At 35.7% G+C, this 16,341-nt stretch overlaps 2 protein-coding genes and 1 pseudogene across 8 annotated transcripts in view; 1 reads left to right on the top strand and 2 right to left on the bottom strand.

Annotated features, from left to right (window-relative positions):
- Nucleotides 1-2,675, top strand: part of Plpp1 (phospholipid phosphatase 1) — an 88,290-nt gene extending 85,615 nt beyond the window's left edge. For all 7 annotated transcript variants that reach the window (XM_004848515.4, XM_087189380.1, XM_004848516.4 and 4 more), the window contains 2 exons: nucleotides 1,259-1,435; nucleotides 2,214-2,675. In XM_004848515.4, the coding sequence (XP_004848572.1) occupies nucleotides 1,259-1,435; nucleotides 2,214-2,345 (309 nt within the window). In that variant the 3' untranslated portion in view covers nucleotides 2,346-2,675. The remainder of the gene's footprint in view (nucleotides 1-1,258; nucleotides 1,436-2,213) is intronic.
- Mtrex (Mtr4 exosome RNA helicase) overlaps nucleotides 2,568-16,341 on the bottom strand; it is a 96,768-nt gene continuing 82,994 nt past the window's right edge. The window contains exons 24-27 of the mRNA XM_004848514.4: nucleotides 13,183-13,239; nucleotides 11,626-11,788; nucleotides 4,282-4,386; nucleotides 2,568-2,836 (exon numbers count right to left, since the gene is read on the bottom strand). Coding sequence (XP_004848571.1) covers nucleotides 2,784-2,836; nucleotides 4,282-4,386; nucleotides 11,626-11,788; nucleotides 13,183-13,239 — 378 coding nt within the window. The 3' untranslated portion in view covers nucleotides 2,568-2,783. The remainder of the gene's footprint in view (nucleotides 2,837-4,281; nucleotides 4,387-11,625; nucleotides 11,789-13,182; nucleotides 13,240-16,341) is intronic.
- LOC147824566 (programmed cell death protein 5 pseudogene) lies at nucleotides 8,058-8,720 on the bottom strand (annotated as a pseudogene).

Below are 16,341 nucleotides of genomic sequence, written 5' to 3'. Positions count from 1 at the left end.
CAGTAGAACTTAAAACTAGCTAATAAGTCAGACAAACTGTTATGTGCCTTTAGAACTAGATGTTTATACTATATACTTGACAAAATTAGACAACCTCTGGGTTTTTGCCAGCTGCTGACAACACCCACAGCAGCACCCAGAGGTCTGGTAGTACATTGTGTACATTTTAAATAGGCAGTGTCAATGGGCAGAGCAAGGTACATTGTTTGAGGAGGACTGCATTTAATTAAGTCTAAAGAATTATTGAACAAGGGCCTGGGGATTCAGCTCAGTGGTTCTGCCACCTGCCTCTCAAGTGCAAGGTCCTGAGTTCAATCCCCAGTACCAGGAAAAAAAAAAAAAATCTGGTAGATATGAGAAAGGGGAAATTCTCAGATCTGAGTAGGGTACAGAAAAGGGTATGGGTGTTGTTGAAAGAACAAATTCCTTTGCTGATTGTGACTGTACTCCAAGCTGTCTGACTTATTTAGGTAGATGATTATATTTTGTATACAGACGATTTAGTTTCATTTGCCTGTCCCCCTTTTGAGACAGGGTCTCGCTACGCAGTTCAGGCTGGCCTCAAACTTGCAATGATCCTCCTGCCTCAGCCTCCTAAGTGCTGGGACTACAGGCATACACTGTCAGCCTGGCTCAGTTGCCCTTTTTAATATGTTTGAGGCTAGCAGAGCTCTCAAGTAAATTGGTATTAGGCAAATAATCTCTAGACAGTCTGGATAGAAAACAGAAATCTGGCCCAGGGTAATAACAAACTCAGAATGCTAACATTTTATTCCAAGACTCATAACTAATAAGAACACTGCCTTTGCATGGGCCAGGGATTTAGCTCAGTGGTTCCGGTGCCTGCCTCGAAAGCGCAAGGTCCCAAGTTCAGTCCCGGGTACCAAAAAAAAAAAAAAAAAAGAACATTGCTTTTGACCATCAGAATTATAGCACAGGAGGGGCTGGGGATTTAGCTCAGTGGCTCTGCCACCTGCCTTTCAAGGACAAGGTCCCGAGTTCAATCCCCAGTCCAAAAAAAAAAGAATTATAGCACAAATTGCAAGGGGAGGATCCACCCTCTTCTAATCACAAGCTACCAGAGCAATGCTGTTTTAGGCATTAATGAGTACAAGAATGCTTGCCTAAAGTCCTATTCCATGTATAATAGTATTTTGATAACCTTTTAATGCCAACTCTTTAGAGGTGTAATACTTTATAAAACACTGTTCTCGGGTAGCATGTTAAATAAATCATTTTCTTTATTCTTTTCTATTAGCTTTATCTTCAAGCCAGGATGAAGGGAGATTGGGCAAGACTCTTACGCCCTACACTGCAATTTGGTCTTGTTGCTGTATCCATTTATGTGGGCCTTTCTCGAGTTTCTGATTACAAACACCACTGGAGTGATGTGTTGACTGGACTTATTCAAGGAGCTATAGTTGCAATATTAGTTGTAAGTATACAGGGCAGCAGCCTACATTTTGATACTATTAAATATTTGGGTAAATAGAAAAAAACTCTCAAGCCAGGCCTGGTGGTGCATGCCTGTAATCCCAGCACTCTGGAGGCTGAGGGGTAGGAGGATTGCTCCAAGTTCAAGGCCAGCCTGGGCTACATAGTGAGTTCAAGGCTAGCCTGAACCACATAGCACACCCTATCTCAAAAAACCAAAAGAAAAAAAAAAAAATCTCTAGTGAGAAAACTATGAAAAAGTAGAAAACAACTTAGTATTTTCTATTAAAAATGCTAATGTTGGCTGGGGATTTAGCTCAGTGGTTTTGCCACCTGCTGTGCAAGCACAAGGAGCCGAGTTCGATCCCCAGTACCAAAAAAAAAAAAAAAAGGTAACATTAAAGATAGGTAAAAACCAGGTTACTCTGCAAAAGTTGGAAAAATTTTAGTATTTTTATTGTAAAAGCCTCTGACTATAAACAGTATTTCTTGGTATGAACTGAAAAAAATTTACATGAAGAATAACTCATTAAGTCTTAGTGTAGGATGAAGCTATTGGTAAGATGAATAAAGCAACTCTTATTTGTAATAATATCCTTTGAAAATACTCCTATTGGCACTAACTTTTTTTACATCCTGAATATGTACCATCCAGTGGATATTCTCTTGTTTATATTTATCTTGGGAAAGTGCTTGTTTCAACTTTGCGTGCAGATTTCAAACTGAATTGTACTGTTAAAATATTTTGTCCTGTTCTAAATATAACTTGTTCTATCTAGGCTGTATATGTATCAGATTTCTTCAAGGAGAGGAATTCCCCTTTTAAAGAAAGAAAAGAGGAGGACTCACATACAACTCTGCATGAAACACCAACGGCAGGAAATCACTACCGGAGCAATCACCGGCCTTAAAGGGTGGCAAGGTGGCAGATGAAGCTGGTCTGCTTTCTAAAGAAAAACAACTGCAACCAGAAGGCAAGAAGATGTACCCTTCTTCTTGGTGTACAGGCATTTATGGGACTGCTGCTACTATACCTCTTGGATGCCCACTTTATTTGTGTAAATAGTTCCAGTTAACACAATGCTTAATACCTGAAGTTCATTCAAAAAATTTCAAGCCTTCCACTAAAAAAATGCCCCACCTATACATTTTTATTAAAAAATGTAATGCTTATGTACATATGTGTATGTAATACGCTTTCTTAGGATGACTGATTTAAATATAATACATATTAAAATGTTTGTGGACAACTTTCTTGAGATGAAGAACCACATAAATACTTTGAAGCATGTGCAGTCAAATGTAATCAGGTGGTGAATAATTTTAAAGTTTCACATTCCTTAACCTCTTTATAAGTACAGGCTTGCAGCAAACACAATATCTCTCTTGATTTTGGTGATTCCTAAGAGAAAAGAAAATAAGGTTTCAACTTTTAAGATTACATACAAAGCATGTTACTTTTTTGCTGAGGCTTTAAAGATGCACAATAAACCTGATTGAATTGGTGAGAAAACAATCTAGAAAATAAAAAAATCTTAGAACATCCATTTAAGTCATCTACAACATCCATTTAAGAGGTAGAAAACTTAGAGACCAGACCCCTGTTTTTTTGATTTTGAAGTACTATGTTGGGGGGCTTGTGTATCTAAAACTATTTGAAAAGACATTCTGGGAAGGATTAGGCTATCAAATGAAGTTAACTGATCCAGAAAGCATGGATTTTTACCCTACATCAGAAGACAATATATTATTTTTAGTTATCACACAGAATTCTTATTGGACTAAGGCAGGACAAATATAAATTTCATACCTAGACTTAAACTGAGTGATTAGGCCTGCCTGTACTAACCACGTGGAAACATAAGCTAATATTAACACCTAAGTTAGCAGAAATCACTAGCACTGACTGACTTAGACCAACACAGTGGGCTTCCATTCTTTGATTCTTTACTTCATAGTCTTGGCTTGGCCATGAGGAAGCGACAAAACTATTTACAAGCATGGTATGTTCCCCATTACTATCACTTTCATCTGGTCTCCCTGCCTCCACCTGGCTATTCTATGGGCCTATCCTTAATGCAACAGCAAGAAATACTTTTATTTAAAAAAATGCTGCAGCACATCACTTTTCTGAACCTTCAATCACTGCAGAATAATGGCTGGGGCAATGTCATTTCCTTTCTCCCCCAAAATTCCTATTTCTACCCGCTGCTCATGCTGTTCTAGACACACTTGCCTCTTGCCGTTGCTCAATATACCAAGCATATCTAAAGGGTCTTAAATGTCACTTTTTTTTGGTACTGGATATCGAACTTGGGACCTTGCACTTGCGAGGCAGGTGGCAGAACCACTGAGCTAAATCCCTGTCCCCTAAATGTCATCTTTTGCCTGGAGGCTACTGGACCACCTCATCTATCTCCCAATTCTCTTTTTCCTGGAAACCCTCCCCCATCCCAGTTGTAGACTAAGGACCATGTGGTATATTAATTATGGACTTGTTTGTAAGCTCCATGGAAGCAGGGATTTCATTTTGTTTACTGCTGCATCCCTTAGTGCAGTGATGGCAAACGTTTTAGAGCTTTCAATGATAAATAGTGGGCTGTAGCACGAGTGCCATAGGTTCACCAACACTGCCCTGGTGCTTAAAAACAATGCCAGATAGTAAGTGCAAAATAAAATACATGAAAATGAGCATAAATACTGAAATCTCAAGACTTTTTCCCAATAGACCCTCTAAAATTTTATAGAAATACTAGGTAGTCCTCTAGTGTCCTAGGTTGTGTTGATGGCTCAAGTCTCACAAGATTTTCCTAAATTACTAAAAAAGCTTATGAATGTGATACTGACCTTCAGCAAATTTATTTTCCAGCTCAGTGTTTCCAATGGCTTTTGCAGCCTGACACATTTGTCGAAGCAATTCTTCTAGGCGCCTCATACAACGAATTATGCTGCCTGGAGAAAAAAGGAACAAATTACTTGTAAAATTGATATAAAATCAAGAACAGTTGAAATTTTAAGAGGCAAGGCAGGAAAACATAGGATGCTTAACTAACAGTACTTTGAAGGACTTTCCATGAAGTAAATAAACGAGCAAACCTGACTGGCTTGCCTGCTAGGCACTAGGAAGTCTACAAAGAAAGGTTTAATTCCAAGCTTTGATGATTGAGACACAGATTTACTACTAATATCTACTAGAATCAGGTAAACAAAATGCCTTGAGAGAAGAGGAGAGCAACTTTGGGGAAGGCTGGCAAACAACATATACTGTGGGTCTATAAGAAGAAGGTCTCTCAGGCAGTGACAAGGGAAGCCCACTGAGTGCACAAGAGGCCTGCAAAGTGCAGCTATTCAAGGACCCTGGGTGTGGCTCACTTGGCATCTGGACACCAAGCCTACCATCCTGTAGTGAGAATCCAACAGGATCAGATATCTTTTTAAAGGTGTCACCATTTAGTCTTCTTGACTTTAGACAGTTTCATTTCATTAGTGCTTTCTTCACAGTGGTCCTCATGGAGGTACCAAAGGGGAGATAAGCCGGTGTATCCCAACTCTGGGTGGCAAGTGTGTCTATATCACAACTAAAGCTGTAAAGTTTCACTTGTTAAACTTGTGCCAAGGAGGGGCCCAGGATCCCTTCTCAAAGTGCTAGCTACCTAAATTTAAGTGTCTTGGGACTTTGCATTTAATGTCTGAAATACATTAGGAATATCAGTTCTCAAAATATCACTATAGAAACAGCCCCATTTTACCTTCTTGCAACAGTGGAATAATTAACATTACGTTCTTATAATTGCTGCTCAATGTATTTTAATGCCCTCCATATTCTAAGGGAGGAAAAATAGGTGAAAGCCAATTCCTAAAGCAGAATGCAAATAGAAATCTGATAGTTTGTTTTCTTTTAATGTGCATAGCTCTTGAAATAATTCTACTTTAAACACAAACATAAATGTGAAAAATTCTGAAGTTCTTTATGGTCGGTAACAGCAAAAATTCAAAGGCTTCCCACATGTCCAACAATATTATACAACTATTAAAATTATGATATTGATATATTCATTTATGTAAGTGTGGATACCATAACCGAGGCAAAATTAAATGAAACTTGGCCAGGATCATTAATCTAGTGAGGGGGTAGGACTTAAGCTCAGGGTTTGTCCTATTTGCCAGGTATGCGGGCAGCTGGAAAGGGTGTGATCAAGATTGAGGAAAGTCAAAAAAGCGCGGAAGGTGGCCCTGGGATTCAGAGAAATGAGGGATAGAAAAAGGATACATGCATGTGAAATGTCTAGTTGTAAGAAAACAGGTTTCTAGTTTCCATCTACATGTAACAAGAATGATCAAACAGAAAGCTGGGTAAGTTGGAAGTAGATGCTTGTGGACAACAGTTAAGAATCTGAAATTGCCACTAAGGGAAGGGGTAGAGGAATCCCAGAAGTCCTGCATGAAAGATTCAAGACTTTGGTCCTGGAAGTGCATTTAAGTTGTTCCTTCTATCATCCAAGGACCATAATCATGACACTAATAAATTATGGGAAAGACTAAATGAAGTAATACGTACAAAGTGCCTGGCACATATTGACTGCTCAGTACTCATCATTTTTTTACTATTACTGAGAAGGTCTGATTTCATTCTGAGATAAGATACTATGGGCCTTAGTGACATCAAGACTTAATTTTACCCAAAAGAACACTTCTGCGTAAGTATGTAAGTAGAGAAAGTGAGTTATTAGATCACTCCAGGTTGGTGATGCATGAGGCAGAAGGAGAATGAGAAACCCAGTTACTTCCTAATTCTACTTCCATGGCTATAAAAAGAGGAAGTATGTGAAGAATTTGGGGAACATTTTCTAGGCAGAGTGGCTGTATCCTCTCCCAATGCAGAAAGCCTCCAAAAAATGAGGAAGTGGCCATATGATACCCATGACCTATAGTCTACTTTCTAAGGTATCTCATACTGAGCCTAATCAACTACTTTGAGCTTTCAAAAGTTAACAGATTAAAAAAAAAGTTTATTGTTTCTTCTACTAAGAACCTTTGACAGGGTAAAAAAGTGACTTCACAAAAGTTTTCAAGTAGCCATGACAATATCACTACCCACTCCCAACATTGCTACTATCATTTTATAGGTGTGAAATAGAAGAGTTAGTGCCTTTCAAGTTCAGATTAATAGTTTTAGAAGAAATGATTAGAAGCCAAGACTTCTGACCCCCTTTACCCCCAAAACTACAATGGTGGGTAAAGTATATTAGCTACCCTTTAGAACAATGGGTTCCTTTTTGACCATTGAGGGTGAGAGTTTAAGGAAGAATCCTGGGCTTTTGTAAGCTAAGAACCTTGTAGGAGGTTAGCTGAGGAAATTAATTGAATACAGATAAGGATCAGTGAAGAATACTTAGTTAATAACCTAAAGGGGAAATAAAGCAGAATGTCTTCTTAAAACCAGCTGCCTATATAGAGATACAGAAGACAGAAATGCACAAAAACAGCCTGAGGGTAGGAAAGAATGAGACAGAGGAAGAAATGGGAAGGAAAGCAAAACCATTAGGCAAACACAGGAAACTAGCTTCCCAAGTAAGGGAATGAAAGGAAATCCAGATTCCAAAGCTTCTGGTTATCTAGACAAGAGGGTAGGGGGTTGGATAGAGGCAATTAACATCATATTACGTACACAACCAGAAATTAAATGTTTGTACAAAAATTCTATTTTAAAGGAAAAGTAGTGCTTTATATTTAAATTCACAACACTTTAAAAAAAGGAACAATATATTCACAGATAATTTAGAGCTGAAATGAAGTCCTTTAAAAAATGTTCTATGGGATGCCAGGTATCAAAAAACCAGGCAGGCTCTCTTGCATTGTTTTGACTGACTTCTAATGTGTACCAGGAAACACAACCTAATACTGTTTTAATATTTTTCAAAATTAGGGTAACTCATTTTAACCTGAATCTGCCATCATCAACAGAAGCTATGTCATATGAAGTAAATTATTAAGATAAAGTATAAAACTAAAACAAATGCACACACAGGCCAGAGCACCCTCGTGTCATATACTTTGCAAATACTTCAATTTCTGGAAAATTTATCTCTGACAGTTTCAGATAACATGCAAACAATTAGGGAAATGAGGTCACCAGGTACAGGATTACACAAACAATGGCTCTGGTTGTTATCCCAAGTCTTATCAATAAATTGCTGTGTGTGAGCAAACAGTCTACAGCTGACTGCAGCCTAGAGGTTACTCCCCACAGGGATTGATGAAGACCACTGTTAGGCAGTGAATTAGCTAGCATTTTTCCTACTTAACCATAGTTTTCTGTAGTCCAACAAAACTTTCCTCACTCCCAGCTTTGGAAATCATTGTTTCATCAATTAGACTAGTTAGACTAGACATGAGACAAAAGCTTCAAAACCCTAACTCATTCCCAGGCAATCTGAAGTCGATGAAAAACAAAAGCACACTGATCTACGGGTTTGTTATAAATTTCTTATGGTTTCATCACAGCAAGAAAATTCTAATCACTGCTTTTTTGAGGTTTTCAAATAGTAGTAAAATACAACATAAAATTCACCATTTTAATGATGGTAAGTGTACAATCTAGGATCATCGCTTTTTTGTGTGTGTGATACTAAAACAACTTTATTTTGCATAACAAGTTTATTTTTTTAAAGGCATATAGAGAAAACAAAGTAAACATTTAAACAAATTTTAACTTCTGCCCTAAAACTGTTCCATTAAGTGTCAGTCTCTAAACATTTTTAGTTCAGTAATCATCTTCATCAGAGTCCATTACTTTTCTTCTGTTGAATTTAACTGTTGTTTTCTTTTCTGTTTGTTGGCTCACTTTTTCAAGGATTTCTATTAAATTTTGTTCTGAGACCTTCCCACTTAGCTGTCCATACTTTGCCATCTATATAAGGTAATTCTCTATTGCTTTCGTTTTTTCAGGCTTTACAAGTGCTAAGTTACTTAACCTGGCCGGGGCTGATTGATCCAGAACTTGCCCTAAGATACTGTTTCTCATTTCTGCTTCCCTGTGCTTTGCTTCCTGTTGTGCTGCATCATTAGGCTCCCCGTGTTTCGCCTGTAGCTCAGCCAGCCTCTGCTCAGCCAGCCTCTGCTTCGCCAGCGCCTCCAGCTACTCATCCGCCATGGCGCGACCATCGCGGAGTAGCAGCAGTAGCCACTGTCCGGCCCACCCGGAACTATCACATCACTTTTTTAGGACACGTTTACTGGTCTCAAAGAAACCCTGTTCTCTTTAAGCAGTAACACTCGATTTTCTACTTCCGACAGTCCCTGGCAACCAGTAACTTGCTTTCTATCTCTACAGAGCTACCTATACTTACATTTCATATGAATGAAATCACACAATATGTGGGTTTTGTGTCTGCCTTCTTTAATTAGCTTCTCGATGTATTGAACGTTCACTTATAAGGTGATCTGGTTTTTTTTTAACAGCCAAAAGATATACCACATTTTATTCTCCTATTGATGGACATTTGGAGCTACTTGATTTTATTTAAGGGCATTTTTATAAAATACTAGGCTTACTTAGTTCATTAGCAAAACAGTATCATTCTCATTAAAACCAGAAAGCAGCAAATTTCCCCAGATGATATTTCTGCTTTTAGTTTTCTGGCATCCCTAGAGTGGTTACTGACAATTCACGCCCCAATTTAGTACTCCTACCTAGTTTGGCCTGAGGTTAAGATTACAAATGTATCCTGCTAAAACTACTCACCACTAAATCCCACCTTTGGCTGAACCTTTTCTTAAGGGGACAGAAGCTGCATACACTGCACCCAGCATAGTGCTTGAGTCTCACTAGGGTCTCAGAATTAGGCACTAATAACTAAGTCATTTAGCACTAAGATTATACCAAAGTAAACACAAACATTTTAATAAAATATTACTCTTATCATTAGCAAGTACTTTTAAAATCCTCTGTAAAATCCTCTGCAATACGGACGTACAGTCCTAAGGCTAAAACTGCCCTTCGAAAGGCACTCAAGAGAACATGTGGCAGGGATAGGTGAGCTTTACAGCATTTGTTTTAAAAACTTGCAAGCAGAAGTATAGTGAAGAGTTTCAAAAGGTAACTGTCATAAAAATTTTCCTGGTGGCAAATGCTCACTGGAAAGTAACTCCTTTCTCTGTCCTTTATACTTGATTAGAATGAGTATTTATGCATATTCAGAAATAATAGTACCAGCTGGTGTTTAGTTCATAATTTATCTACTTAAATCAGTTGGCAGAATGAAACCCTAGGCAATTAGCCCATACAAATATTTTGTTTAAATGTCATTCAATTTTTTTTTTATATGAGACAACTATATTCATTTTTTTCCTCAGGGTGATAATAGTTACTTATATAAAGTCTTCAAAATTTTCCAATTATAAATGGTTCTCTTTCATTAGACATTCCCCAAAACACATGACTTTAATCATGACACTGTTAACTAGCCCCTGTTAATGTTGGAAGAATATGTAAAACTACTTTTGAGGCTTAGGGTGTGAAATAATCAGGCAACTTTAAAAAATAAAATTCAGTATCTTATTTGGAATGAATATGGTTTGAACATAGCACATTAAAAATTCCCAATGCAATTTAATTTTCTGCCTATAAAAATATAGACTGTGGGCCAGAGCTTTATTTTTCCAATCATATTAAGTGTGACCAAAAACAAAATGAGGAAACAAAAGGCTATTCGGAAACAGAAGAACTAAACAACATAGTAAAAATAAAAACAGGAACAGTATGATGGAAAAAGGGAAAAGTACCCTATTCTTAGGGGTTTATTCTATTTTTAAGAGGTAATATATTGTTTATCTCAACTTGAGGGAAAAAAGGGGTTAGCTAATCTAATGGTATCCAGACCAGAAAAACTTGAAAACTGTGCTATTAGACATTCAAGTTATAAAAATCAAATTTTTCAAATTTTCAAACTTAAGATTTAAAGCAAACTATAATATAGAAATAACCCCAGAAAAATTCAAAGGAGACAGAACGGACTAGGAATGTTAGAATGCTATAGAAGAGGTCAACTTATAGTGCTATCTGGTATTTGGGCAGAACTACAAACGGTCTCCAGTTTAAGATTTATCTTCCATACATGACAACTTGTTCATTTAAGCAGAAAGAACTTCTAAAAATCCAAAGAATAGGGCCAGGGACTTAGCTCAGTGGTTCTGCTGCCTGCCTTGCAAGCACAAGGACCCAAGTTCGATCCCTGGTACCAAAAAAAAAAAAATTCTAAAGAAAATTTTACAGGAATCCCTAGATTTCTATGAAAACAAAGTTCAATGTAAATACCTAATTTAGTAAATGTAACTTACCACTAAAACGTCTACATAAACCATTGTTTTCCAGACAATTACAGTATTTCTAAATATGCTCTTCTTTAGTTTGTTTACTTCTTATAATTAATCTGTAATTATTCTTTATATATTTTCCTCTACATTTTCCACTTAAAAGTTCCTCCATTTGGGTAACAATTATTCTTCAGTTTCTTAAAATTCTGCTCATTACATTTAATTTGCTTTATGTTGTTGTAAGAGTCTGAGTGAAGATAAGTTATTAGATATGGAATGACTAATCATTTTCTGCTCTAACTATAGTGAAAACCAGAGCAAATCATTAAGTGCTAGCCAAGATAACAAAAACAGAGAGCATTACATGCACACAAACATGACTTACTATGATTCTCTATTTACTTGTGATAGCAGTCTTTGGCCCAGAATTATATCCAGTTAAAACAGTTTCCTAAAGAATTTATTTATTTATTTTTCTGGTACCGGGAATCTAACTCAGGATCTTGCACTTGTAAGGCAGGTGTAACGCCACAGAGCTAAATCCTCAGCCCCTTCCTAAAGAATGTATAATGAGCAGACTGTGCTTATTAGGTAGTACAAAGGATCTGTACAGAATAGACAGAAGATTCCATTTTATTACTAAATTTTTTAAGGAAAGTTTTGTCTTTATTACAGGTAGGGAAAGACATGCTCTGCACAGCAAGTTTGAACCAAGTAAAAGTAGGAAAAAAGTACACTCTACAGTATGACAGCGGACTATTGAGAGAAAACACAGTATACCGCCACCACAAAGTTTTAAATACATTATCCATGTTTAGATAAAATAATGTATTTTTATATCAAGATGAAATATAAGTATATGAAATTTAACCATACCTTCAAAGACATCTGTCATTTTGCAGATATGGGCAAATGTAGCTCCTGTTGCCCAGGTATATACCACATCCATTAAGTGAGGTTTGAATGAGCTTAGATAAGTTTCCTCATCAATTTCCAATTTTGCTTCTGCTGAAACTTTTGCAATTCTTTTAGCACATTCCTTTAAAGACAAAAGACATGGTTAAAATTCCATACTTATGATCTCCCATATTACTTTTTTCTCTAGGTTTCTAAAATCAGTATTTTATAAAGTCCCTTTTTAATCTTAGATGGATATTCTCCTTCTAAGTACCTGCTGTACTGCTAAGTGATTAAATAAAGTTTCTCATGTTGAAATGGCTGAGAAAAATGTATCAAGAGCATGAATTCTACAAAAAAATCTCAGAAATTGTCACTAAAATTATTCAAGAGCACCACTGAACTAATCTGTTTCATTAACATAGCAAAGACAGTAAGACAGACTTAGAAAAATATAAATGCTATGGCAAAATATTCATTTAGTAAAATATTTAGTTCCTCAATAATAATTTAGCATCCCAATAATGCTTAAAAACATGATCTTGTTTCTCATTTTTTAAGTAATCCTGAGGGATGTTAAAATGTTCCAGTGAAGGGTCTTTTTTTATGATTCATTTTTTTGTTCCTTTTTTGTAATGCCTTAACTTGTCTTTCCCTGTTTCTCTAATATTGAAAAATGTAAATAAAATCAATTCATCCTAGAAAATAATAAAAGAAGTAAATTTATTTCTATAAGATACTGTGGCTTTGAGGACCTAGAGGTAAATAATTTCTTATGACAAAGCAGATTTTAAAACTTTGTTGCAAACAAAAATAGAAAAATGTGCTAAAATTTAAATCCTAAACGAATGTAGACAGGCTATACTGACAATACACTACTTGCATTATTTTCTCCCCTCAGTATTAAAAATGGCATCTCATGCAAAAATTGAACTAAACCTAGTATTTATTCTTTTTTGGAGTACTGCAAATTGAGTCTAGGAAGCACTGAGCTACATCCCCAGACCTTTTTATTTTGAGGGTCTTGGTATATTGCTCAGACTGATCTTGAACTTGAGATCTTCCACCTCATGATCCAGAGTAGACAGGACTAGAAACATCTGTTACTACAACTAACTCATAATAAGCCACTTTTTGGGGGGTGGGGGTGGGTTTGAGACAGTCTTGCTATGCAGTTCAGGTTGACCTTGAACTTGCAGTGATCCTCCTACCTCAAGCCTCCAGAGTGCTGGGATTACCACACCTGGCTAATAAGCCACTTTTAATACTGAGGAAGGAAATGATTCAATCAATGAATTGCAGCATGGCCAACACACATTATTCAGTTTTCAATCTGCACTCTCAAAGATTATACAATTCTTTACAATAATGAGGCAGAATCTTTACTAAAATGAAACTCAAAATAAATGTTAATAAAATAGTATTAAATGACACGTGACATAAAATGAAACATTTAATTCCCGTTGTCTCTGTAGAATGATAAAGTCCTAAGATTAGATTGCAAAAAAACACTTATTTTACAATATACTATTTTACCTGCATTTGACGAAGTGGTCCTGCTAACTGTTCTGTTAATTTGGGCATCTCACTAGACTACAAAAGAAAAGAAAAATTAGATATAAAAACACAAGTTTAAAGTACAATATATAGTACCTGCTTGTTTAAATGAAACAAAGTCTTTACAATACCCATTAACATTAAATTATAAGACTGCAGTTATTAGCATTTTGAGTCTCTAATCAACCCTTACGTTACATAAGCAAAATCACTATTCCTCTCATTTTCCATTACTACATTCCAGAGGGGAAAAAATGACACTGCTAAATTTGTAAAGTATACTAACAAGCTATGGATTTTTTTATGACTATAAATGGAGCTGAAGGATAGCAAATATTACACACAGCTTAGTTACCTGAACATATAATTTATCATAATAATTTTGAAATAGTTTTAGTTTGTAGGAAACATGATCTTAGAAATCAAAAATTTAGGATGAATAAAGAACATTAAAACGTCTCAATATGTATTTTATCCAGATATTTCTACTTCTTTAGCCAAGTATAAAATAGTTAACATTTTAATCTGAATTTGTGTTAATATTTCTTTTCCACTAGTGAGGGTTATCAATTTCTCACTTACATAATGCAAAAAAATCTAACAGAGTTTTAGATCCATCCCTAAATAGTTAAATAAACTTGGACAAGCTACTTGATTACACAAAATTGATAGGCTTGTGAGAGTAAGACAGTATTTGTGAGAAATTTTTGACAAAGGCAGAGTTGCTATACAAAAATTAAATTACGAGTATAGTGTACATGTATATAATGTATGGAACAGGATTTAAAGTAACAGAGGCAAATATTAAATCCATTAGAGGTTAGTTGCCATACATCTGACTGTATGTTAAGTATCAATAGCTACACAGGACTTGGTTTTGACTCAAAACATGTATATTATATAATAAATCATTAACTAGGGTCTATATTATTTGTTTTAAACCAAAGCTTATTGATGAGTGATGAAAAAGCAAAATGGCCAGAATGAACGCAATATCTAAGTTTAACAATTAAAAATAAAGACCTCTTGGCGTGGAGATTTAGCTCAGTGGCACTGCACCTGCCTTGGAAGCACAAGGTCCTGAGTTTGATCCCCAGTACCACAAAAAGAAGAAAAAAAATAAAAATAAAGACCTCTAAATATCTTTGATATTGTGTTTATTCATGGACAACAGTAACTGATCATTTTCCTTTTTCTGGCCACTATAGGTACAAGACACTGGTCCCAATATAAGGAGAACAAATGTAATTTCACCAATGCTCTCCCCTACAGATTAGTGCAATTTGCTCTCTCATCTCTCCTTTAAGCCTCAATTCAAATTTTACTTTATTGGTAAGGATTTTTCTAATCTTATTTAAAAGTATAACCCCCCAAAATAACTAAGTAAAACTATAACCCCAACATTCAGGCATCTCTACCCAACTTGTCTGCTTCACTTTTCTCCAAAATCTTCACTTCTACTTGAAAGAATATGTTTGTATTTTACTTTTTTATCTTCATTCACTACAGAAGTTTCTGCTGTATTTCTAGTGCCTTGATGGGGGGCACTGCACACAATGTATGCTTAACAGATATTTGTAGGTACGTGATCTCTATATTACAAAGATTTAAATAATCTTTAAACTACTTTTAATATTATTTAAAAGTGTAAGACAATTTAAAAAAAATATTTTCAAGTAGAAGTTACCATGATCAAGCAGATCAAGTATCTTACTACATTTATTCTTTCTGGCTAGAACTTCATGTGACTTTTACTACATTTTCCACTCAACATTAAAAGGATAACCACAAGAATCAGTAACACTGCATGTAACAGTGTAGTTTCACTGAATAAATCTTAACACATATAGTGACATCTTGCTCTAAGATTCAAGAATTGTGCTTTGGTTAAACCCAACTCCTTTGAAGAAGTAACATAACTGGCCTCTTAGCCACAAGATAAAGTCTGAGATGAATAAAATACTACTGATTCTCTTATCTTTAAATCTTAAATCTGCTCAAAGGAAACAGCAAAAGATTTCCTTATCTTGGGAAGTGATGCAGTAAAATTTTGAACCTAAGAAAAACAACAGTTACCCTCATTTTGTAAAGCAATGCATTCCTCTTTGCTGGGTGTAGTGCCACATGCCTTAATTCCAGCACTCTGGGAGGCTCAGGAGAATTGCCAAGTTTGAGTCTAGGTGGTGCAATTTAGCAACTTAGCAAGACCCTATCTCACATTTAAAAAGGCCTGGGGATGTACCTCAGTGTAAAGGCCCTGGTTTCAATCCCTAGTATGACCCTACAAAGTAATGAATTATTTTTGTATGTAAATTACTTCAGAGGTATATGGCAGCATTCTCAGGAGGGCATGCATTTTTATTTCTAAAGTTATTGTTCTATTTGTCATTAACACCACTACAGCCTAATTCTAAATCAAGGACCTGGGAGAAAAGAATCTGCCTACTTCAATAGTAGGCACATTTGATCTGATCAATAAACAATAAATAAGACTTTCAGGTATGGAGATCAAAAGCAGAAGTGGGAAAAAAAATGTCTTCCGCAGTTTAACTAAAAGTTAAACTATATATATATATATATATATATATATATATTTTTTTTTTTTTTTTTTAAACCCCTCTAATAAGTTAGATAATAATAGTGAATCTAGGGCCTTCCCCATGCTTGGCGGTCTATTACTGAGCTATTCCCGGCCCCGTCATTTTTTAATTTCTTAAAAGCTCTGAAACACGAACTAATTATTTACTTACATGAAAATATTATTGGTAAATCAACAAAAATCTTACCCTCACTGCCTCATACCTTGCCAATGACATCTAACACTTTAGTCTCTAATAGCTGCTGCATAGTTATCTCTAATAAAAGGGTGTGTTCAATTCAATCTCATTATCCCTCATCATTTGTATTAGCTTTTCCTAATTTAATTTTCAGATATCTTTTTCACTCTAGGACTGTTTGACTAGGGCCAGATTTTCAAATTAACTGGGTCAAGAACACACTAAAAACTCGGAATCTGATTAATGATGATTGTCCACAAATAGTATTTTATCTTTCCCAGCACTACATGTCTAATTATTCAATTTTCTACTACATTTGTGTTAAAGCTGCTTTGATTTGTTACTAATATCCATCATGTAT

Source organism: Heterocephalus glaber, unplaced genomic scaffold (assembly GCF_053883595.1).
Source record: "Heterocephalus glaber isolate CG9 unplaced genomic scaffold, H.glaber_assembly_v1.0 deba00001538, whole genome shotgun sequence".
NCBI classification, from domain to species: Eukaryota; Metazoa; Chordata; class Mammalia; order Rodentia; family Bathyergidae; genus Heterocephalus; species Heterocephalus glaber.
The sequence above is the reverse complement of the archived record's forward strand: the minus strand, read 5'-3'. Positions and strand labels throughout refer to the sequence as shown.